We start from the raw sequence: 26,670 nt of genomic DNA on the forward strand, positions 1-26,670 counted from the left end.
TGAGCATTTAGGCTGTTGCCAGAAAACACCTGGTTTCGAATCCTGTTAATACTGTGCCCATTGAGACAATCTTTCTCCAATTGAAGAATTTAAGCTGTATAGTGTTTAGACATTTATTAATTTTATACTGTATATTACAGTATGTTAAATTAATTAAAAAAGAAAGTAGGGGTATTTTACAAAATCAAAATTACTTAGTTGGATCTATACAAATTGTCCATTATTATAGCCTGTTGTGAACGCAATATGTTTCTTTCAGGATTACATCCACATTAAAATAGTCTATATTATGTCTTAATGCAAGTTTCAGCAACAAGTAATCACGGAACAATTTTACTTTAAGTTTTGATTATAAAACATATTCCACACATACTGTTCTGTAGTACCTTGAAAACCATACAGTATCATACTATGTATACAGTATGTTTATATGATCACACTGCAGTTAATTGATCTGTACGCTACTGTTTTAGTATATCTATGGATATGACTTCATGTGATTCTTTAGTTACTTGATTCTGAAGGAATTATTCTTAGTTCAGGTATAAGTCATTTATATCTTAAACACTTGTGTCTTGAAACTTTCCACCCCAGCAGTTGTGAAAGTATGTAGTTCCACTTTTGTATGTATATGCTGAACTGTCATGTCTGTTGTAATCACAAGGCATAACTGCCATATGTTCCTGTTACAAAAACAGAGGAACTTGCACAGCCAATGTCTACTACCTTTTATGGACCAGTTTTACAGACTTTACTGTACAAAAAGACCACTCTTTGTAATACTTCTTTGAGTCTAGCCTGCAAGAGCTAGGTTCCCATATGCATATGTAATAAAGAAGACACGGACACCCAAATTGCTGTCATTTGTTTGACACAACAATTCCATATTAATATTCCGCATTAACTGGATTTTAAAACTTTTTTTTACAACAATAATGACAGCACATAGAAAAGATTAAAACATTTTAGCTTTTTATAAAGTATATACTTAATATAGTTGGAATAAGCATGTCAAAACTTTTCCAAAATAATCACAGTGATGCAGAAAATGTTTATTGAAGAAGGTGGAATACTGTTGTGTATTTTATTTATTTTATTTTTGTTACTGCTACCAGCCATATATTTATATTCCTAAATTAATATTATTTATGATATTTTCTATTGTCAACTACCAACATTTCTACAATTGTGTTGCAAAATTTCATATTATATATTCCATATTAAGTGGATTTAAAGATGACAAGAAGTAGGGAAACAGATTAAATTTAAATGAAGCAATTGCTTCAGTAACATCTAACGCACCACCTAGATCACCACTTAGACCACTAACATCTAAGTGCCACCTATCGATCGTCTTTTGGCCAGTGAATCACATAATGTAACACACTACATTACAGGGGCCGCGTTTCAAAGAAATGAGGCACATTCCGAGTGGCTGCATCTGTATATGAGCTTCTGATAGAAGGATAGCTCTTTAAAGGTTGGAGCACTTGATAATATATTGCTTTGACCTCAGTGTGAGCAAAACATCCAGTTTTCAGCAAGCTGCCCTCCACCAAATGGACAGAACATTCTACTGTTGTGGTGTTTTTTTAAGGTTTTAGAATATTTACAAAAACATCTCATCAAGAACTCAACACATGCACTCCATTCAGCACTCTCAGCCTACAACAGAGGTCACCTATTTCTGTTTTGAACACATTTTTATTTGTGCACTTATTTTTGTTCAGGCTCTCATTGTTGTTTGTGTTGTGTTTGTTTTTTATACACTCATTTTTGTTTTTGTGTTTTGCATTTCTGGGCCACAGTGGAAGGAAGATTGATTCACATATACTGTGTTGTAATCACGTTTGTTTGCAGTGCATGCTTTGTTGTTGTAACTCATAAATTATATGTTGCATATTTTGAATCTGTGTGCAAGTACAAGTTCAAGTTTTGTTTCACAATTTACTTTTCCAGATTCAAATTGTTCCCGTAAGGTTTGCCTAGACAGGGAAATGACCAGCAAAGTGGACTCTGTGCAGGAACCAACAGACTAGGAACTAAAGTAACAACCAGAAGAATAAATCAAGTGACAGTCCAAGAACAGGCTGAAATCAGAAACCGGGAAGGCACTCTGAGAAATACAACACAAAAAGTGGAGGAACAAAAACACAGAGGAATCAGGAGAAAACAGTGGAAAAAGAAGAAGAATTAGACAAAGGGCTGAAACCAGACAAGAGAGGGAAAAAGGAAAGAAACAGGATGCAACAAACAGGAAAAAACAGGCAAATTACGTTCCAGAGTTTAAACCAGAGGTTACGAGACTGAGCACAAGTGAATGAGAACACTGAATATATTGAGCTGATGAAGGGAGACTTAGAGTCCCAGGTACACTGGTCAATCTGTGATTCACTAAGGCTTGACGCAGATGTGCAGCCGGGCCAGCAGCCAGTGCCTGAAGTGCCCTCTGGCAGCAGGAAGGTGGAACCGTTACAGTTCCAGAAAATTCAACCATCCCATTACAAAACACAACCATCTCTACAAGAAAGTTATAAAAAGATCAAATAAATATCACATTTTATTTTAGAATATAGTTTTCATTTTATTTGGTGTTGCTGTTCTATAAATTAGAAGTGTTCTGTTTAACTTATGCAATAAAATGTCGATAGTATTCACTTTGTGCTGATATGTATTCAGACCTCCTGGCACCTACAGAAGGAAGCAATTACAAACCTCAGGATTACAATGTTTACAAGTTAATCTAAGTAACTGTACCATAATACTTTCCTCTAAACAATATTGTTAAACTGGAAAAGCTTTTGATTAAAATCATGATGTGTGTGCACATTTCCTTTCCTTCCACAACATGTTTTCAAATATTTTCTTAAATTCTTTACAGAAACAATTTTCTAAAATGACCTGGGAATCTTGAATGGGTTTATTCTTATATCCCACCACCTACTGCAAGTGCTATGCTTAGGTCATGAAGCACTGAAGTCACACCATCTTACATGAGACTATACAGGGCACTAAAATGGACTACAAAATCTAAGGAGTACATAAAAGCTAAGCATTGCTTTTCTGCCTATGGAAATACAAATACAAATATCAAGTGGTAGTGTTGATATTTCAGAACATATAATTATTATAGAATAGTTCAGGTGGGTAGCTGCCTCAGCATGCATAGTCTTCCAAGGAATAAGTAATAGGTTTATTCCATGTTGAAGAGAGAAGAGAGAAAACACAACGTTTTGGCTGTGAAGCCTTCTTCAGGTATGTGTAATTTGAGCCCAGAGAGGACTGAGAAAGATAGCTTAGATTCCTACAGTATGTTGAGGTATCAGCAGCCCAGAACAAAAACTAGTATTTGTACATTTTACACATTTCCTATAAAAAACAAGAAGGTTAAGAGACTGTGATAAACTAGAAAGAATAATTTTTCGTGTTGTCACCAATATTTTTTATTTAAGGTTTTCCTTAGACTTCATGTGTGCCTAAAGCTCTATAATCCAGGTTTCACAGGTTAGAGTAGAGTTCAGCCCAGATTTCCTAAGATCTGGCACACAACTGGCTGAGCACTGGGTGAGATTAGTCATCCCTCCTTGACAAGGAGTAATGACTAATCCCCCAAAAGCCGTCTGTTGACTTCTGTCTACACAGCAACTTCCTCTGATTCCCTAGTTTTTGCAGTCCTGTGGTGCTTTAGGCTGTAGTTGAGGGACACACTTCTCCTACAACAGGTGCTAAACCTCTTGTATGGGGCTTTGGTTCCTGTGATGTATTAGAGAAAAGTGGCTCAAGGGGGTCTGGCAAAACTTTCCAATTCTCCCCTGCAGGACGAGGAAACAGGAAAAAACTATTTTTTATACAGTGACCTCCAGAATTATTTACACCCTTGGTAAAGATGAGTAAAAAAGCTATGGAAAAACGTCTTTCTTGTTTATCAGCTTGATCTTACATTGAAAATATGAGAGAAATCTAACCTTTCAGTGAGGTAAAATTATTCAAAGAAAAAAATCCTTATAAAAAAATAAACATTTTTCTCAAAAACGGATGTGCCACATTTAGTACTTTGTGCATCCTCCCTTTGCCAAGATAACAGCACTGGATGAGGTGGGAGAATACATACTGTATGGGATGGGATGGCCACTGCAAAAGCTTGATTCTGTGGTCAGTGAACCATTTTTATGTGGATTTGGAGGTATGTTTTGGGTCATTGTCCCACTGGAAGATCCAACCACATCCTAGTCTTAGCCTCCTGGCAGAGGCAGCCAGACTTTGATCTAATATCTCCTGGTATTTGATGGAGTCCATGATGCCATGTATCCTAACAAGATTCCCAGGGCCTTTGGAAGAAAAGCAGCCCCACAACATCACAGATCCACCACCATACTTCACAGCGGGGATTATGTCCTTTTCTGCATTGTTTGCCTTGGCCACACCTCCCCCCGACCACCAGCACACGATGGACACCCCCCCGTTTCATTCCCATATCCTGCATGCTTTTTTCCCCTTTGTTTTCCCCACTGTTCGTTACATGCGTAGGGTCAAAATACACTTGCATCCTCTTCCAGGCAGGTTCATCACAGTAAGTTGTTTTAAACTTCTTAATTATTGCCCTAATAGTGGAAATGGGTATTTTCAGGTGTGAAGCTATTTTTTATTCAGCCATTGCATGATTTATGAAGGTCAACAACCTTTTGTCTCATTTAATTTATGTATTCTCTGATCTTCCCCATGTTGATGGATGACTAAGGGTGTTTGGCCTGCGTGTCACCTCATATTTATACAGTACTCTAGTGAAACAGGAAGTCATGGATGACCACTTAAGAGTTCCTACTCAGGAAGTAAGACTCAGGTGTGCTTAAAAAGGTAAAATATGAACGGGAATATGTCAATTAGATTTTGTTCATAGGAATTTCTAGGATTTTTTTAGAAAAATGTTGTTGTAAATTGCAAATGGGATAGGTATATTTGGCCACTCTAAATAAAAAATCAATAAAATCATGAATTATCATTCACCATGAATTTATCAACTATTCTGTATGCATCATAGATATGTATGAAAAACAAATATTAATTTATTTTAAAAATGAGCTGTTTACCCTACATCTCTCTCTTACCTGATGTTTTTTTCTTCCAGATGACAACTGCCATAATTATAACAAGAACTACCAAAGCTCCACCAACAGCAGGAATTACAGTGTTTTGACCAGCATCTGGAACTGAAAGCAGAGAATATTAGATCAGTAATCCTTCAGCAGATATCAGATTCTGTTTATAAGACACAAGTTACCCATAGTACTTTTGTTTGTAGTGTACCATCTTTTTTACAATGCATTAATAGTAAGACCTTTCTATTATACAGCTGTCCTGTGATCTAGCATGAATTTGAAGTAAATAACATTTAAAGTACAAGTACATTAAAAAGATTATATATGTTTAAAGGCCATTGTACCCTTACAGCCTTGCTGGTAATCTCAATTAGCAGTAAACAAGTATCTCATCCAGTTGTTTCTTGAAAGAAGCCTGGGTATGAGCTTCAACAAGATGGCTAAGCAGCTCATTCTATACTCACAACGGGGATATGTTTTACCCATGTTACTCTTCTGATCTTTATCAATGATTAACATTGTCATAGTTAGGAAACTAATCAAATTTGCAGATAATACAAAAAACAAGGAAAATACCAAACATTGAAATGGAGGAAAAGAAAATACAAATATAAATTCATGGACTGGACAGACGTATGGCCAATAAAACTAAATATTGCTTAACTTCGATTAAACATTGGCAAGTGCGCACAGATCCACACAATGTGGAGAAAGAAATTAACTACAGGTTCTCTAAAGAATACAATCTCATCTATGAAGCATGATAGAGGTTATTTCGTACATGGCTTCATTAGAAACTCACTGGCCTTCATTGATGATGTAACTAATGATGGCAGCAACAGAATGCAATCTGAAATTGACAGAAACATGTTGTCTGCTTTTATAGAAGGAAATGTGTGGTGCTTCACTTTGCAGCAGTGACCCAAAACACGTGGCCAAGTCATTCTCCAGATTTCAATCCAATTAAGCAAGCATTTCATTTCCTTACAAATGTTTCTTCTTTGATATGATGATCCAACAATCTCATACAGCTATTTTAATATAAGTGTACAACATGTTTAAGTAGCATATTTCATAGTCTAAAAATTGTTTAGAATTGTTTTACACACACTGCCACATAGTTTCAATTTGTGTCTTATGCTTTTTGTTTCAGTGTTCTGAAGAATTGACTTTGTGATAACATATTCTGTAACTGTTCAGATTAAATTAATCACAATAAATTTAGACATCAGGCTTTGAAGAAATCAGCCAGAGGAGTGGATTTGCACAGAATATGGGATCTGTGAAAAATGTTTAACAGTTTAAAGAAATTCTGCTACTACACCAGCTAATGAGCCATCAAGGATAAAGTAACATATATTTGAGACAATAATGGGAAACTCGTAAACAATTAAAGGAAAGTGATTGGTGTACTAAATGAATATTTGACTCAGGTGTTCACTAAAAAGTCAGCAGCTGGTTGCTCACTCACCTTCAAGGAATTCTAACAATTGATATTTTCAGAAATATTCTCCGATAACCATACTGTCTGCCAAGGCAATGCCAGTTAAACATATGGTTGCCAGTCTTCAAAGACATACCAGACATACATCAGAATCAATTTCACAGCACATTTTTTTCTTAATACCTGCAAGTTCCTGATCTTTTCTGCATTGGTAATTTTGGAGTACTGCTTGCTTCTTCTTTTTGGACATATGTATGCATATGTTATGGCCAGGATTTGGATTAGCCAAATGCGTCGATCTAAATTTCACTATACCATGAATATTAAATAGACTCAAATACATATAACTCAATAGTCCTTAAAATAGAAGAATTTTAAAGTATAGTATAGTAAAATAGAAGATATTCACTGATGTTTGTGAGGAATGATGACAACCAGGCCCTTTGCCCCAGCTGTCCTAAATCATCATAATTCCTGATGTCATTGTTTGAAGCTACATATAAATATATTCCAGTCCCTGGGTACTACAATTAATAATAATAATATAACATATATATTATATAAAATAAAACATAAAATATGAAGATGAGTGAGGAACCTGCATAGAGACATGACAAGGCATTTCTCAACAACATAGAATCAATGGAAAAACTCAAATTCCACATTAACTGTGGATGACCTACTCCTGAGCTTCTTTACAATAGCAATAAAATGCTTAATGTCAAAAAGAAGGAAGGGTGAGGTTAGAAGAGAATGATCAAAAAAACTTTCCAGTATTCCAATAAGAATAATATGATTCTCAACAATATGGTGTTTTATGTCATCTGACGTTATTGGCAGTAACTTTACTGTATTTGTCCAAAAAGTTGAAGGTCTTCTGGAGATTACAACTTGTCATAGAAGGAGAGCATGTGCTTTCAGTTTACCAAATCTAAATCCTACAACTGATCGTCTGCTTTGCAATGAGGTGAATGTTACATTGTGATAGAAGGAAGAAATTTACCATTTATAGAGAATCTGTTGTATTTTAGCAAGAGTTCAGTCTTTGGTTGCAAGAGTGGTAATTATTGGAGATGCAGGGGAAACAATATGGGAGTTACAGAACAGACTTGAGAAGCCACGTCCATGAAACAGTTTTGTTTTTAATTCTTCAGTTCATTTAGAGCATGCTCCACACATAGACGAATCACAAGATGAAATCCGAGACACATGAATATTTTGCTATTTCATTTTTCTTTATTTCTCCTTCTTGTTGAATGGAACACAGCCCACATATAGACGGATATCACGTTAGGCAATTTGTAATGAGATGAATGCAAGAGATACTTTAATCTATGTAGCAGCAAAGAAAAATATCATATAATCTTTCTGTTGCCTTTTACCAGACAATAACAGCTTAGGCCTCTCTGTGTAAAGAAGTACAGTAGTACAGCAGAATGGAGCGTCTGTGATAAGCAAAATAAGCAACATATCTCAAGTAGGTAACTAAGACAAGGACATTGTAAGGCTCCATTCTCAATCTTCCTATGATGAAAAGTCCAACATGGCCTCTCTCAGTCTGGTAACAAAAAAGTGAGAAATTCACACAGCTTTGTCCCAGAGCTTTCTTGAAAGCTTCTATGTGTTAGTGGTTAAATCTTTAATCAAAACTGAATAACATAGCAGAGAGAACCTATAGGAACTGCTGAAATTATCCTGAAATTATGTAATTACCTACAAATTAACACATTTTGATTTTCAAGGTCATTTGTTGCTTTTCAGCTAAATTAGGACTGTCATTACAAAGGGGTGGACACTATCAAATTAAGTTGTTTCATTTTTTATTTTCTAAATATTTATAGAATATTTTAAAGATATATATATATTTTAACAAGTTCTGAAATTAATCACCCAGCAGAGGGAGTGTGTATAGTTAAATATTAGGATACATACTGTAGCTAAAGACAAGGAACTTTAATTTAAGGGATACTATCTTGTAATTGTCTAATGGTTTTTCATGTATATACTGTAGTTTTCCAGTTTTCCTTTGCACTTAGTTTAATTTAATAATTCATAAGTGTTTTTCTCTTACCCCACTCAAAACTCTTTTTGTTATCCAGACTGCTGTGATCTACCTGGCAGGAATATGTATGTTTCTTCTGGTCCTCGGAACTAACTGTCAGGGTCTTTCGCACCTGGTAGGTTCCATCTCCATTGGGTAACACCTCCTGGCTCAATACACCCTCTTCAAGCAGATAATCTCCATCTCTAATCCAGTTCACTTCAATCTCTCTGGGGTAGAATCCTGTTACGTGACAAATTATGTCGTGTCCCACAGACTTTCTCTCTATCAGCATGACTTTAGGGCGGACTGGAGAAGAGAAATATTAGTGTGGTTAGTTTTTCCAGTATGATTTTTTTAATGTAGGGTGGCATAATGGTACAGTGGCCAGTACCATGATCTAATAATAATAATACCAATAATTTTGCATTCCTTGCCTAACAGCATCAACTGGTTAACATACAGTAGGTCTTGAGCCCATGGATAACACTCAGCTCTTAAATAGTCAAAAGAGATGTATATTTGATGTCATTGGCCATGCAAAATATGAGTGTCTAATATTCTGACTATTCATCAGAAATTAAAAATGTATTAAGAGCTGTTACTATACATTTTTTAAATATTGTATTCAACATTCGATATTCAATATTCAATATTGGACCTATCCCAGCAAGCAAAAGGACTAAGGCAGGATACACACAGGATAGGACACTATTCTATTTATTAATATAATTTATGAAAATGTCAACATAGTATATGTATTTATTATATTTTATTATTGTAGAGTCATTATTTTGCTCATGAGGCAATTTGTTAATCATACAGCTTTTGCATTAGCTAAGAATCGAACCAGGGCCTCTGGCATGACAGGCATGAATTCTGCCACAGAACCACTAATGTATCACTTGCTAAATTAAAAACTGCAAGTGTAGCTCTTTCCATTTTTTACAAGTTTCATTTTCTGTTTTCTATTACAAGGTGCAAAGTGATAATACGCTAGCTGGCAGCTAGTGCTCCTGAAAAATTAAGTTAAAATGAGCATCTTAAAACTTTTTGAACATACTGTAACTATACCAAGTGACCAGGTTAAAGAGTTTGATACAAAAGAGTTTATGAAAAAGGTGGAATACTGCTGTGAACCTTAATTTTTATTTTCACCTATATAAACACATATTTTAATTCAGAAATCTATATTATTAATGAGATTCAGAAACATTATTATACACTATTTTTAATTTTAGCTACAGATCTAGCCATTCAGAATGCGTGAGAGATAATGCACTATTTTGTAGCGCACGTGTTGCGTTTTTACCACAGCTTTTTAAAAATCTTAAGTTCTGGGACTGCATTGCTATGTAAAACTGCCAGGTAGAGCAGTGAAAGCTTAACATGGTGTGTAGAAGCATTTGGGCTGTTGCCAAAAAATGTCTGGTTTCGAATCCCAGTCAATGCTGACAATCTTTTTAAATTATAGAATATAAGTTGTATACTGTTTAGACTTTTATTAATTTAAACTGTATACAGTATTTTAAAATGTTGAATTAATTAAAAAAGAGAGTGACATTACAAAAACAACATTACTCAGTTGGATATACAGTATGAAAACGGTTTATTAAATTTACTGTGGCTTGTTGTGAACCGGTGTGCTTCTGTCAGACTTAAATCCGCATTGAGATAATCTACTGTATTTTGTGCCTTAATGTAAATTTCAGCAATGTGTAATCAGGATACCATTTAACTTTATATTTTGATTGTGAAAAATATATTTCACAATGCTGTACTGTAGTGGCTTTAAAGCCATACAGTCTCATACGTAATATACAGATGCAGCCATTCAAAATGAGCAGGTTATACCATGGTAAAACGCGGTGAGTGTGTTGCAGTATAACACGTCATAACACAGGTTACACTATAATACTGTTTAATACCGCTTTTACTGCAAGTAAGATAATAGTATCCTGAATTACCGCCGGGTGGAGCTAATAAAGCTCAACCTCTCATGTACAGCGTTTGAGCTGTCGCCATCAAAGTCTTTACCAAAGATATTACTAATAGTATTAATAATGAATGACCTTGGACAAGCTGTAAACTCAAAGTATTACTGTGGTCCCCATTCTTTATAACTGTCTTTGTTAACGAAAATACTTTATTTTTTCATTGACAATAAAAAACAACACAGCATTTCGTTGATCCGATCACGCATTTGTTTCCAATCATACAAAGTAATTATTGAAAATCTCCGATTCACCATGCCTTTCACATGCTCATAAAAGATATTAATTTAGGAACATAAACATATTACTGTATGTATACTGTACTGTATATGGCTGGTCTTGGTATTTTAAAGAAAAAATACATACCAGTATTTCATTTCTCCCTAAACATTTTAAGCATCAAAGTCTTACATGTGGTTATTTCGGAAACGTTTTTACGTGCTCCTTGCTCCTTCTGACCATGTTACTGTACGTTAATACAGTATACAGTACTTTGTGAGAAAAGTGATAGTTTTAAGCTTTTCTACGAATATGCTCGATACCAGGGTAAACAAGCATACTTTTAGAATTTGATCATAATATAATATGGAATCGCGTATCTAAAGAAATTAATAATGATATAATTATATTTATTTTTTAATTTATTTTTAATACATTTTAGAAAAGTGTTATCTATACTAAAAAGCTGTATTTATTTAACACCACTTGATAGTTATATTAATATAGATTAGAATTCAAGTTGATACTGTTTAGACTTTTAATTATTTTAAACTGTATTACAGCATCGTACACATGCTTAAAAGAGAAAAGAGAAAACGCAACTTTTTGGCTGTGAAGTCTTCTTCAGGTGTGAGGGTCAGCTCAAAATGAAACGTGAAAATGTAATGTAGGCTCTGAACTGGTTCAACTATGGGTTTGCTTGAGGTCACTGCCTGAATGCTGCTAAACTAAAAATTAGACAAAAGAAGAGAAGAGGCTCTGGTGAAATTTCTCTGTGAACTGAAGAGTTAAAGTGTAAAGTGTCTCCTTCTTTTAACGGGAAGAGACGTGGTGCTTTAAACAAGAGAGTGTGGCATTACTTTTTGTCAATGAAAAAGTATAGATTTTGTGTGTGTCTCTCTCATGAAATGTCTCTCCCTGTTCAATCCATTGGAAAAAAGACAAGCGTCTGATGGTCATAAACGATATTTATTTAGGAACAGCATCAGAGATATTTTTTAACTTCACTGCATTGGAGAGAATACCATAGCGCATTTGTTTTTTAACTCCCTGGCGGAAACGGGCTTACATAAGAATCAGTATACTGTAGCTTGTGGGAAATACATTTTTCTTGCATTAAAGTTTAACCCGTCCACAGCGCCCTAAATTACAAACTCCAAACATTTCATTTTGAGCTGAAGACCCTCACACGTGAAGAAGGATTCACAGCCGAAACATTGCAGTATTGTATTGTAGTAAATATTTATATTATTATATCTAATTTTTAATTTATTTTTTTAAAAGTAAAAAAATCATTTGCCCAGCCTAAGAGAGGGTATCTGCTCTCATTGACAGCTGACACCCCTCCATACACTCAAGTGAAAAATTAATAATGCCAATGTAAACATCGTATTTACAATTTGTTAATAATAAAATTGTTAAGTTCTTTAAAGCTTTCTCAGTCAAGTATGACTGACTGAGAAATTGACCTAGGGAGCTGTGTAAGCATGCGTAGGCAGCAAAAGATCAGCTAAACTGGGAAGATGCGACACCGAACATATTATTAATAACCTTTTAAATCTGAAGGAAGATCTGAAGGGATCCACACGATAGAGGTTCCTGCTACTGGAGCGATTCAGAGGGAAAGATGGTGAATATTTGTTGTTATTAAAAAATGACTTAGATTCGAACATGTTGTGATATTTGGAAATATAAAAAAGTCAATTAATTGTCCATAATATTGCTATTTTACTTTTTCAAAGAAATGTTTGTTAAAAGAAAACTTGTGGCGATAGCTGGATTTGAACAGCCGACCTCTCACTTATAAGTCAGGCACTTACACCATCACACTCGCGTGACAACTGGTGAAATCGTTAATCCCACATCAGCAGGGTCCGCTTGTCAGCACACCTGTCTCCATTTGGTGGTTTGAACCAAATCTTTGAGCTGACATTGCCATTAAATGAGACCGAGAATACTCCAACCAGCATGTCGCTCCGCCTGCCGTCGGAGTGGGGGGAGGATAACAAAGTAATGTAGCCAATTCATAGAGGGGGATTATTAGGAGGCATAGGAAATTTGGCCAGGACACCAGGGTTACACCCCTACTCTTTTTTCAAGAAACACCCTGGGATTTTTAATGACCACAGAGAGTCAGGACCTCGGTTTTACATCTCATCCATCACTATACTGGGGCATTAGGACCCACATGGACCACAGGGTGAGCACCCCCTGCTGGCCTCACTAACACCCCTTCCAGCAGCAGCCTTAGTTTTTCCCAGGAGGTCTCCCATCCAGGTACTGACCAGGCTCATACCTGCTTAGCAGCAGTGGGCTGCCAATTGTAAGTTGCAGGGTGACATGGCTGCTGGTGAGAGCACACTGAGATTACTGAGCTGGATAATAATGGTTAATATGTTGGCAAATGTCTGGATTTTGGGTTTCACGAGGCAAGATAAAATTGTATCCAGCTGTGAATTCGCCACGTGACATTGCCCCAGTGATGTTTTCGGGAAAGGGGGTTAGTGGACAGTGTCCCTCACTGTGTAGTGTGCCTATAGGCACTACACTGTGACATATATAACAGTGTATTACTGTGAACTTGCAAGTACATTTTTTTAAAACATTTGTAATCACTATTCTTGCAAATCCATTTTGTATTGTTATTTAGTTTGTGTCTGCTTGTTAGGTGGTGGGCAACATTCGAGGTGAAAATTCTTCCACGAGGTGGGTACCTTCAAAGCGGAACTGAAATTTTTTTGGCTCTGTATGTCTTTTAAGTCATTCCTCTTTGGCATTTTAGAGGTCATAGAGGTGGGAAGACGAACCTCCCCCTTCCCTATGGCTGCTTGGCTGCCTCCCCATTTTTAACCATTCTGTGTCCGAATCACAGCGGGTGAGAGGGAGTAGGGGAAGACAGACAAAAAAAAGTGAATCCTGGCTTAATTTTAAAGTATATTTTACCTTCATTTTTTTTTACATTTTATAAGTTTATATTTTAATTACTTTCTGATAGTCAGATTTAACATATATTTGAACAAAGTTTATACTAACATCTGACTTTCTTATTTAGCTGTATAGAAAATATTGTGTGACATTAGTGAGACATAACATTCACAAATACAATCGAGAATAGTTTTTCTCGAAATAGTTTTTCTGTATATCACTATACAAATAGTGATATTTGTATAGATTAAACTTTTCTAAAATCTATGAAAAACTAAATACGATTAAAATCTTTTATAAGCTTTCCACATGTAATGTCATTGGAAGTACAATAAGGTTTGTTTAATGATGGTTTCAAAAATAAAACTAACTGGTGAGAAAGCTATGTTTAATGATAATTAAAAGTCATGAAGTTAAAATAAATGATTAACATTGCTTGATAAATTTTAAAAACTATGTTTTAAAGGCAGACACTCTAGGTGCAGTAAGCGCTCCAGGCTTCTCAGACTGAACTCAGTGGGTGGTGTGCTATTTTCTCAGCAACCTGCTGATCTGCTTCACACCACAGGAAGACAGGAGAATGTGATTTTTTTCTGTACAAAAGGCATGTTGCGATTACAAAATAAAGTGATTCTAAGCTGATCATGAAGAAGAAAGAAAAATCACCCATTTTTCACATAAAAAGTGGTTTTTAACTATCTACACCCAAATTGTTGTAGCTCTTAAAGTCATGCAATGTCTTTAGTTAGTTAGGCAGGGACTCAAATGATGCATAAAAAATGTAGTTCAGGTCTAGTTTTGCCTTAAACCTCGCTAGACAGCTTGAATTGTCTTTGTTGTGGACATGCATGGACCAACATGCCAATCCCCTAAACTCCGACCCAGAGAACATGCAATAAGGTCAAACCATTCCTCAGGCCTGCCAGGTAGTGAATGAAACCGACCTGATTGTTCCTGCCTCAACTGCAAGGTTTCCAGTACGCCTGGTCCCAAGGAAGGGACAAAGAAGGAAAGCCAAGTAGGTTTTCCACCAACCATCAGCTAAGTTTGTCAGCCGGAATCTGACCATCTGAATGGCAGAGCCACCTGCCCGTCAGTGCAAGACATGGCAAAAGGGGGTGTCAGAATCCCCGCTCACACTGACATGGGCCTGGTGATTAATAGTGAGTTCCATGACTGTGAACTAGCTATCGCAGTGCTGGGGCAGCTCCCTGGCCCCCTAGCGAGGGAAGGGGGGAGCGAGCAGGTGTACTACATCTACCCCCAGCGAATGATTGCGACATACCGATAGAGGGGTTCCTCAATCAGGAGGATTGCAGGGTGGACCTGAACAATGAGAATGGGGTAATAATCCCAGTTCAGTCAGGTGTTCCAGATGGCCGCTCAACTGAGGGTCAGGCAGGCTCCACCGCCACACCACTCCCAACGGGGTTCCTAGAGCAAAGGCATGAAAAGATTGAAAAGGCAGATGCCCTGGAACCGGAAGAGCAGCTTTAGCAGGTGTGTCAGATCTTCCAGGATTTCCAGGAAGGAGATGCCAGGGATTAGTGACAGGCTCTATCAACAGCAGCAACAGCTAAGAAGCCTAGGGAAAACCCTACAGGGCACAATAGTAGCTGTAAACCTTCATGCTGCAGTGTTAAATAACACCCTCCACACAGATGGCAGGACTGGCGATGTGATACAGTGGGATTATACTTTTGTGCAACAGGTCAAAATGTTAATGCAGGACCTGCTCATGGAGCTCAGTGCCATTGTAAACAATCTAGCCATGGGACAAATTCCAAACGACATGGTCCCACTCTCCTTAGTAGAAGAAGCACTAAGGACAACCACTTCAGAGACTGTGCAGCCACTGCAGGCACACCTTGTATACAGTTTAGAAAGTGCCATTCCAATACACCAACCTCAAAACCAAGGAGGGTTTTTGTTGAAGCTCCCCATTGTGGGCAACAAGAGTATACTGTATACAGACTTAAGTCCACACCAAATGTTGGCTTCTGGAGGGGGGGCATGCATGTGAAGTTAACCACCCCACTGCTCGTAGCTTACCAAGAAGACGAACTGAGTTCATATTTGGTTCCAAACTTTCATATGTGTATCTACTAAAAATATATATTGGCTGCATCCAAGTAAGCCCTTCCTGAGGGACACCACCCAGAGATTGTGTGGTATCAGGAAAGGAGCCACCACCGAAAAGTGTAACACTACTGTAACGAGCCAGGGGGAGGTTAACAAAACAAACCTCAACCAGAGCAGGTGGGAAAGAAATGGCTGGTCAGCACACCACAGTTAACGGTTACAGTAACTTACAACAGACATGATACAGCTACCGAAGTGCAGCTACCCAATCAAACAGTTTTCCTACCAGTTCCTGAGGGGGCCACAGTGCATCTCAGTGATTTAGCACTGTACCAGTTGGAACCAGAACGATTTGAAACCAAACTTAAGGTTGTGGATGCCTTCAGGGGACACACTGTTGTCTTGGATGATAGAATCCAAGAGACAGTATGCCTTGAAGGGGTGCAGGCAATTGAGTTTGCCCTCAATGAAATAGACCTCCAAACCACACTTTTATGGTTGTTGTGGATCATCTGGTGCTGAGAACAGGAAGCATTGTCGTTCTAACACTGCTGCTGGGTAACTGGATCATGACTGGTGGGATATTTCGGATGCTGTTCTCTCGCATCAAGACCTTGCATGGACATTCCTGGCACCTATCTGTCCATGAGATTCTTGGGAACATCTGGATTGCAGTCCTATATGTCAGAGGTCATTGTTACTCATCTCTCACCTTGACCAACCAATCAGGAACCTGCAGGGCATGGTAACCCCACATGGGTCTCAAATGCCAGCTAAACTTTCGACCAATCATCACCTGTCTTGGTTTTGGTTTAAAAGACACTGCAGGGCTCAGAACTTTGCTTCTCTGGCTATTTCCGCGCACCTTTAGAGACAATCACGTGATGGCCAATGTTGTCTGTATAGGGAATTAAACCTTGTTTCAGCAAAGCATCTGCCCAGGGAATGCCTGTAGGTAAGAATTCAAATTGCTAGCAAAAGCCAACATGGACGCTTCGCTTGATCACCGAAGTATACGTTAGGACAATCTGAATAAGTTTCTTCCCCCAAAATAGTGACTTATTCGGACCCGCAGTCACCCTCTGTGCATAAAGACTCTCTACTAGTCAGTCGGACTACAAGTAGGTCCCTGAGAGAGACGACTGCACTGCGCGCCGCAGTTAGATTTCTTCCTCCTCCCTTCCTCCAACTCGGAGCCACACCAGGATTGGTCCAGAGACGTTATGCTCCTGTTATTTGTATGCTTAGCTACCAAAACTTCCCTTTAGTTGTAAAATTACATATTGATATTCCATATTATCAATATTATCAATATTTAAACATGCATGGTAGAGAGATTAAATGAAGATTTCACTTCACTCACATTTAATGGCACACCACAAGTGCCAATTGTCGATCATCTTTGGACAGCAAATCACGTGCCACCGTAACCTGCAGCCCCAATCCCATGTTACAGGGTTTGACTGTGCAGTCTGAATGGCTACATCTGTACCAGCATTTCCCTTTAGTTACATGATTTCATATTAATATTCCACAGAAAGCAGATTTAAAGAAGTAATAGAACAGGTCAAATGAAACTACTGTTTCACTAATATCTAACAAACCACAAGTGCCACCTGTTGATCTTCATCCAACAAAAAGCTGAATTCTACCTGCTGAAGAATACTGCTATATGACACAGGTAACTTGCCACAGGGAAGGGTTTTGATGTGCATTCTGAATAGCTGTATCTGTACTTCCAGGTGTCATGACTGTAAGCTTTAAAGTAATAAAATTGGAAAACTGTGAAAAGGGTCTGAATAAAGCACCCAGACACTGCCTCCAGGGTGTCCCTCCAAACTGGAGGCAAGGAGGGAATTGGTTAGGGATTCCACCAATGAGGCAAATTGAAACTTTCAAAGAACTACAGAGTTCAGTGAGAAAAAATGTCCATGGGTCAGCAATATTCCAGACACTTCACAAAGAGAACTTTGTGTGGAACTGAAAAAAAATAAACATCTCAAATCCCACAATAACACTGCAAAAAAAAAAGATATGGTCAAACATATGGTCAGACGTGTACTGTAAATATATTTATTGGTCTAAACTGAAAGCATTATCCTTACTTTCAAGCTTGATCGTGGCAACATTATGTTAAACTGTAATTCTGCTTCTCTGGGATTTGGAGAAGACTGATGGGAACATACACTGATACTGGCAAATCTTAGAGGAAACCGGCTTCAGACTGGGACAAAAATTTACAATTATGTAAATTGCAAGGCCAAAGCTACACAGGAGATCTTAAGAAAAAAAAGTAAATGTCATAGTAGTAGCCCAGTCAAAGTACTGGTTTGAATTTTGTTGAGAATGTGTAGAAAGACCTGACAGCAGCTTTCTATAAGCAATCCCTATTCAACATTTTAAAGCAAATTTAAGCAGTATGCACCAAAACTGTGTGTAGTTGGTAGAGACTTACTCACAAAGACTTGCAACTGTTAATTGCTGACAAAAAAGCTTCCACCAAATTTTCAGTTCACATTTTTTGTGCATTTGCAACCAATATATTTAATTCCTTTCTGTTTATTTAAAGCTGATTTTACTGTATCTTATCTTGCTCCTAGATGTTTTCATTTTGAATTGGGGTTTTGAATATGATATAAAAAATATGTATATATCAGTTTGTTATGTCAGAAAAATGGACACCATAGGGCACAATAAATATATATACAATTAGTAAACTATATACAGTATATCTGCGTTTATTCTGCCAATGTATAAGGAGCAATGAGATTTTACCTTTCTTCTGAAGGGACTCCATGCCATACTCATTGTACCACTTCAGCAACTGGAAACACTCTTCTCGATAATAGTTTTTAAAGATTTCTTGCAGTTTTGTGTCAGCCTCTCTTTTATGCTTATAGTAAACAGCCTGTGGTACAGCAGCGACCCATGCCATGGTGTTCACATCAAGACTGACAAAATCCTCCCCATCATATGCATAATACAAATTTGCTTGCCTGGACCCATCATCATTCAGCACACAGTGACTGGAGTATTGGTAAGTATGATCTGGGGGAAATGACAATGTCAGAAACAAAAACATTATCATAAACATACTGTATAGAGAGACTATGAATTTAACTTTTCTTAATGTATAATGCAAACGATAGCAATGTTTTATGGTGTTCTTATTTAAGTTAGCCTTACAAATACAAATATCAAAGATGATTCCACTAGATACTACAACTAGGACAATTTAATGTTACTTTTTATAAAGGCGTGGTTTTCATTTTAAACTGCAGCTTGATCCCAACAATTACAGGAGCTGCTATTCACAATTAAAGGAATTTTTTTTAATGCAATAACAATTAACTTCCTAGACACAACTTATGTCCCTGACCTTGTGATTTAAGGCAGCATGTCCTTATATGTGGAAACTACATGAAAAGAGGGGGCAGAACAACTGGATAATTACTTCAAGGGAGACTTCAGTAGTTCAGTAGGCCAAATCATGATGCATTGTGCAGATGAAACATATTGAAAATTTAAAACATATGAAAGTTTGATCTCATATGACACTTGTTGTAACTTTTCTGGCTGAGGTACTGGCAGTTTGCCCGTGAGGAAAAGGCTGAAAGAACCCTGACACACTGAATGTAACTAGGAGCACCCAGCTCCTTGGTATAACTATGACTCCTCTGGTTCCACTTAGTCTCAGACTTTATTTCAGCATAATAATAATAATCAAAAACTTTATTTTATATAGCGCCTTTAAAGGTGGCTTCTCAAAGCGCTTTACAGAATGACAACAACCATAAATAAAAAGAATACACAAGATAAAACACAATTACAATATACAGAGGAAACCGTGGATGGCGGTACTAAGAAAAGCAGAGGGGTGAAGAATGGAACCAGTTAAGTAAAGGCTTTTCTAAAGAAGAGGGTTTTGAGTCTGGATTTGAAGGAGTTTAGAGAAGGTGACTCTGATATCCTTGGGGAGAGAGTTCCAGAGCTTGGAGGCATAACAGGAGAAGGCCCTGTCACTCATACAATGTAGACGGGCTTGGGGGACAGTAAGGAGACCAGAATTAGAAGAGCGAAGGGTGCGAGGTGGGGAATAGGCCAATGGTAGTTAAAACAGGTACTGAGGTGCCAAGCCATGCAGAGCCTTATAGGTGAGCATGAGGATTTTAAAGTCTACACGGAATTTGACCGGAAGCCAGTGCAAGGACTCCAGGATATGAGTAATGTGATCATTTGCACTAGACCTGGTCAGGATTCTGGCTGCTGAATTTTGGACATACTGCAGATCAAAGTAGATTTAGATACCCCAGCGAGTAGAGCATTACAGTAGTCAATTCGAGAGAGCACAAATGTGTTGATCAGCTTTTCAGCCACAGTTAGTGATAGCATAGGGCGTAGTCTAGCGATGTTTCTGAGGTGAAAAAAGATGTTTTGTCAATATGCTGTACATGTAGGTCGAATGTTAAGCCAGAATCGAATATAACCCCAAGGTTTTTCAATTTACATACAGCATACAGTATACAGCCACTGGCACCACTGTGTCTCACACTCACACTAGCAATACTATATCTGCACAGGTTTTGCCACAGTTTTAGCTTTGATTTGAATATGTAAGAAGTGCAAGCAATTTGCATAACAACAAACCCCTATGAATGCAGTTTTTCAGGTCTTCAACACATGGTGAATGCACATTGTGCTGAAAGTACAGGACTACTCCATATTCCCATGAGCAGTCGTGATTAAGAGATCATACTATTGTGATGGAATAAAAAATGGAACTGATGCCTCTCTAGGGTGCTATCTATGCAGAGTTAGTACTGTACATTCCCCCATGTTTGCTTCACTGTCCTCTTAATGCTGCAGTTTCTTCTCAAAGTCCAAAACCATACTTATTGGTTATTTGGTTTCTGGTGGGAAAATTGACCCTAGGTGTGGGTGTGTGAGTGTGCATAATCCCATCCAGGGTGTACCCTGTCTTGTTCCTGTTGCTTGCTGAGATGGGCTCTGCCTCCCCCAAGACCCTGAATTAGAAGCGGTTAAAATTGATGGAAGGAGGATATTCCTTCTTGTTATGTGAAAACATTTCAAGGCAATTTGCAGCGAAGTTATGAATCAACAACAGCACATAAAAAGAAAGAACAAAATAAAACAAAAAAATGTGTTAAAAAGTTAGGAAAAACGTGTTGTGACAAGATGGTCATACATTCTCAGGTAGAACATTCAAATTTTAAATGCATTTCTGTGGAAAACCCTATGATTATTTGTATCTCGTCTTCTCATGAGAACAAAGATCTGTACCTCTAGTATTAATAGAAAAAGTTACATGTATCTGCACTCACCGCCAGTATGGTTAAAGTGTCGGACTGTATTTTTCAAACTCCATGTTATGATCTCATAATGATGAAGAATATGCCAAGAGCGTTGTTCCCAGAAATTCCGACCCATAGTGTCATTCATCCAGTCTAACAGGAGAATAGGTTCTTTCATTGTGTTGTTGTAATATGAATAACGCACATCATCCACCATCCCCATATATACATACTGTGGCATTTCATTCCCCTTTGATGTTGCCATTGCAAAAGAAAGCAGAGAATGTGTTACTGAAAGAGAAATACAAATGAGAATTAGTGACAGATTAAACATTTTCTATTGTATAAACTTATTAAGTTTAATTATAGAATTATACTTATGTTTCATAAGTCTATACTTATTGAATTATGTCATGCGAATTCCATGGATGATGATAACCCATGGTTACAGCATAATCATTTATATATGTTCTTATGCTTTCTCAAAATGTCAGGGTGCTGTGCAATAGTACCCACACTAAATATAACAGAAAAAATAATAATTCATATTTTATAATTAGATAATAACATAATAAAGGTCAGCAAAGTGGCGCAGTGGTTAGTTCTGCTGCCTTGCAGTGCTGGGGCCCTGGGGTGCTACATGGAGTTTGTACGTTCTCCCAGTGTTTTTGTGGGTTCTTCCCACAGTCCAAATACATGCTGTAACTAGTAGGTTAACGGATTCTGGAAATCTGCCTTAGGTGAGAGTGTGTATCTGTGTTTTGTGTCTGGCATGTGCTGGACTGGTGCCCTGTCCAGGGTGTAACATGCATTGTGCCCGCTGTTTGCCAGAATTGGCTCTGTCTTCCCCATAACCCTGAATTGGAAGAAGTGGTTAGAAAATGGATGAATGATAAGAGGTATAATAATACACAAATTTAACAGCTGAAGATACCACCAATGCAATATCATCAGCAGAAACACCAATATCATACCATCTGCACCTTGTCTGTGTGTCCCCATCACTATACTGGGGCATTAGGACCCACACAGACTGCAGGGGGAGCACCCCCTGCTGGCCCCACTAACACCTCTTCCAGAATCAACCTTAGTTTTTTCCATCCAGGTACCAACCAGGCTCACACCTGCTTAGCTTCAGTGGGCTGCCAATTGTAAGTTGCAGGGTGACATGGCTGCTGGCACACCAACAGAATGAAGTAAAGGATAGAAAATGATGGGGAGTGAGCTTCTTGACATGAGAAGTAGAGGTAGATTTTAATGTGCATTTGAGTTTTGATAAAGAGAGAAGGCACTATGAGGTTCAGATCGTGAGAGAGGCTGGGAGTTTAATAGCTTGATAGTGCGGGGGTAAAAACGGTCTCTGAGTCTGGTAGTCTGGGCCCAAATGCTCCAGTGCCTTTTTCCAGATGGTAGAGGGTCAAACAGTCTGAAGCTGGGGTGCGTGGGGTCTTTGATGAAGCTAAGAGCTTTCCTCAAGCACCGTCTGTCATAAATGTCTTGGGTGGATGGGAGAGCAACCCCAGTGATGGACTGGACAGTTTTCATCACCTGCTGTAGGACTTTGCGGTCAGCAGTCCTGCAGTTGCTGTACCACACTGTGATGCAACTTGTCAGTGTGCTTTCTGTAGTGCATCAGTAAAAGTTAGTGAGGATCTGAGGACATATCTTAGCCTTCTTCAACCGTCTTCAACCGAAAGTACAGGCAAGAGACCATGTGAGTTCCTTGGTGATATGGACGCCAAGGAATTTGAAGTTACTGACCCTTTTCACTTCAGTCCTGTTGATGTGGATAGGGGCATGTCTATTTTGAAGTTTTCTGAAATCAACGATCAGCTCCTTGGTTTTGCTGACATTGAGGGTTTGGTTGTTGTTTTCACACCGTGTTGTAAGGAGATTGATTTCCTCCCTGTAGGCCCTCTTATCATTGTCTCTGGTCAGACCTACAACTGTTGTGTCATCGGCAAACTTTATGATGAAGTTGGTGTTATGTTTGGCCTTACAATTGTGGGTGTAGAGGGAGTAGAGCAATGGACTAAGCACACAACCCTGGGGGACCGCAGTGTTCAGAGTTAGTGTGCCAGAGGTGTGGTTTATAAGCCTGACAGCCTGAGGTCTGCTTGTCAGAAAGTCCCGAATCCAGTTGCAGAGGGTGATGTTGAGACCCAGTGCACTGAGTTTCTTGACTAGTTTCTCTGGAATTATGGTGTTAAAAGCTGAGCTGAAGTTGATGAATAGTAGTCTTGCGTATATCTTCTTTTTATCCAGATGGGATAGGGCAGTGTGTACAGCAATGGAGATTGCGTCATCTGTGGATCTGTTGGGCCGGTAGGCAAATTGGTACGGGTCCAGTGTGTCTGGAATGGTGTCCTTAATGTGCTTCATGACCAGCCTCTCGAAGCACTTCATGATGACAGGTGTTGGTGCCACCGGTCGATAGTCATTAAGATATGTCACTGTGGTTTTCTTCAGTATTGGGATGATGGTAGCTGTCTTGAAGCAGATGGGTACTACGGCCTGGGCCAGAGACATGTTGAAAATGTCTGTGAATACACCTGCCAGTTGATTGGCGCAGGCTCTGAGGATGCGACTGGGTATGCTGTCAGGTCCTGCAGCCTTGTATGTGTTTACTTTTAGCAGAGATCTCCTCACCTCATCTGCAGACAGCGAGAGCACCTGTTCAGCTGTGGAGATTGCAGCTCTGTTGACTGGTTCTGTGTTGCTGGCTTCAAACAGAGCATAGAAGGTCTTGAGCTCGTTAGGCAGGGAGGCATCATGGGCAGAATTTAACTGTACCTATTTTCTGTGCTTGCCCTCTCTTCTGTTAGATTTGTAATTATACTGAAATTATTTGTAATTATTCATGAATGAGCTATTTAAATACCTGTTTTCAATGTTCACATCTTGCTCCAACTCTCTGTGATGAAATATACAGATGCAGCCAGTCAAAGTGCGCGGTACAAACACGTACCGCAGGCATTTCCCTACATCATAACGCGTCATACCGCGGTACGTGATTGGCTGGCCAAAATGACCGACAGGGGCACTCGTGGTGCGTTGGTCAGTCATGGAAAGATTAAATCATTTAATGTCTTTACTGTGCACGTTTTAATCCGCTTAGTATTGAATATTTATATGGAATTTTACCACTGAAGGGAAATTTTAGTAGCTGAGCATAAAAAGAAGAGGAGCATAACGCATCTGAAGGTAAACATATTTTGTAAACTGTCTATTGCTGGTATTGGTAGTTTAAAGAAAAAAGACACATCGGTATTTCCATTTCTCCCTAAACATTTTAAGCATCAAAGTCTTACATGTGGTTATTTCACCATATTACTGTACGTTTCTATACTTTGTGAAAAGTGATCGTTTTAACCTTTTCTGCGAATACGCGTGTTATCGGAGTAAACAAAGCATACATTTAGAATTTCATTAATAGGGAATATAATATGGAATCGCGTATCTAAAGAAATTAATAACGATATAATTCTGTTCATGTACTGTAACACAAACAGTAGTATATACACATATCAATAGATATGTGTAAAGCTGTTTCAATGCTTGTAATGTGATTGAGTCAGTGGCGTGATGGTTAAAGTGACTGACTTATAAGCAAGAGGTTGGGTGTTCAAATCCTGCTATTGCCATGAGTTCTCTTTTAACAAACATTTATTTGAAAAAATAAAATAGCAATAGCAAAATAGCAATATTATGGACACTCTATTGACTTTTTTATATTTCTAAATATCACAACATGTTAGAATCTAAGGCATTTATTAATAACAACGAATAGTTTCAAACTGCTACTGATATCATTATCAATATTGAAAAAAGTGAATCCTGTTTTTTTATGGTCTGTAGCTCAAATCCTGCTTAATTAAAAATTAGACACAAGAAGAGTATTATTGGACAATGTTGTGAGGCTAAAGAAATCAATAACAATATTAATTCAAAGATCTAAATATATTTAACGCATACGCCTGACATTAGAGGGTGTGTCTGCTCGCCTGCGCGGTGACGTCACCGTCTTTCCCTCGGAATAGCTACAGTAGCAGGAACCTGTACCGTGTGGATCCCTTTAGATCTCCCTTCAGATTAAAAAGGTTATTAATAATATCTTCAGTGTCGCATTAACATTGGAATGTTCTTCCAAGTGTAAAAAGAGGCAATATGCAACGTGTCTCCTTCATACATTTTCAGTTTACAGACCATACAAGATCATCCACCTATTTTCTAGCCGCTTTATCCAGGACAGGTAACAGTTTCACAACACACCGTCCCCCCTGCCTGTCTAACTTTCTTTTTAACCCTTCTGTGCTCGAATTGCAGCGGGTAAGACATTTTTCCCGGAAAGATCTGATGACGAGGAAGAAAAATCACCCGTTTTTCATGCACAAAAAGTGGTTATTAACTATCGAAACCTGTTTTTATCACTTTTAAAGTCATGCAATTTCTAAGTTAAGCAGGAACACATCATTACATCTTTTTTTTAATAAAAAATTTGATTTCCTAGGCTAAGCGGTGTTTATAATATTCTGGCATTATTATATAGGACAGACACAGTGACTCAGGCACTCGTTGAATGAAAAACGGTGCTTTATTTTTCAGTACAGTTGAGTACAGAGAGACACACACACACACTTTTTCATATACAAGATATAAGGATGTGTTCCTTCTTAGACATTGCATGATTTTAAAAGCTATAAAAACATGTTTTGATAGTTAACAACCACTTTTTATGCGCGAAACATGGGTAATTTTTCTTCCTCCTGATCAGCTTAGAATCTGTGTACGCTGTAAGGTTTTTACTTCTTAATTAAATGTTTAAAATACATGTTTTTGAATAGAAAAAAATCATATTCTGTTGTCTTCCTGGTATGTAGAACAGATCAGCAGGTCTGTCTTTCCCCAATCAGAGGCTCACCACAATTCACCCTCAACCACATCACAGATCTTACCATAATTTGCAAATGGTAATTTGCGGTATACCGCGTTTTGATGCGACACGCCAACCCCATTATACTGCAGCATACCCCACTTGTTTTGAATGGCTGCATCTGTACATGACAATACAATTTTTGTTCTATAGATTCATTTTCTGCTTCAATAATCACCATAGAAATATTGTAGCGCATTCGCCCGGGGCTGCGGCTGGCTGGGGTACACGGTGAGGGGCAGGACAGGAGTGGAAGTGGTCAGGTCGGGGTTTAGGAAGGCCGCTGACCAGTGCAGCTGTCCCACAGTGAAACAGGCGTACAGTCTGGGGAGATCGCCCATTTTCCGTGTAAGTAGTTCCCTGGTTCCGCACCCCTGGGTGTTACTCTCTCTCTTTTCTCTCTCTCTCGCTCGCTCTCTCTCTCCCTCTCCTTCTCTCTCTGGCTCGCTCTCTCTGGCGGGCTGTCTTGTGTCTCTCACTCTGCTGGGCGCGGGAGTGCTGGCTGACAGGTGGTGAGGAAGAAAGAAATAAAGCGCCGTTTTTAACTCAACAAGTCTGAGTCTCTGTGTCCGTCCTCACTGAACTCTAATTTATTACGATAATATTTTTATTATTTATTTTTTA

The 26,670-nt window shown here is 38.3% G+C and overlaps 1 protein-coding gene across 4 annotated transcripts in view; it reads right to left on the reverse strand.

Annotated features, from left to right (window-relative positions):
• LOC148815783 (major histocompatibility complex class I-related protein 1-like) overlaps nucleotides 1–26,670 on the reverse strand; it is a 49,129-nt gene that overhangs the window by 15,930 nt on the left and 6,529 nt on the right. The window contains exons 2-6 of one of the 4 annotated variants that reach the window (XM_088904875.1): nucleotides 23,763–23,836; nucleotides 21,144–21,404; nucleotides 18,577–18,849; nucleotides 8,612–8,890; nucleotides 5,106–5,207 (exon numbers count right to left, since the gene is read on the reverse strand). In XM_088904875.1, coding sequence (XP_088761001.1) covers nucleotides 5,106–5,207; nucleotides 8,612–8,890; nucleotides 18,577–18,849; nucleotides 21,144–21,378 — 889 coding nt within the window. In that variant the 5' untranslated portion in view covers nucleotides 21,379–21,404; nucleotides 23,763–23,836. Of the gene's footprint in view, nucleotides 1–5,105; nucleotides 5,208–7,814; nucleotides 8,099–8,611; nucleotides 8,891–18,576; nucleotides 18,850–21,143; nucleotides 21,405–23,762; nucleotides 23,837–26,670 lie in introns of those variants that run through there. The other 3 variants (XR_016086057.1, XM_088904873.1, XM_088904874.1) reach the window with 3 other exon arrangements.

Source organism: Atractosteus spatula, chromosome 24 (genome assembly GCF_055471065.1).
Source record: "Atractosteus spatula isolate fAtrSpa1 chromosome 24, fAtrSpa1.hap1, whole genome shotgun sequence".
Classification (NCBI taxonomy): domain Eukaryota; kingdom Metazoa; phylum Chordata; class Actinopteri; order Semionotiformes; family Lepisosteidae; genus Atractosteus; species Atractosteus spatula.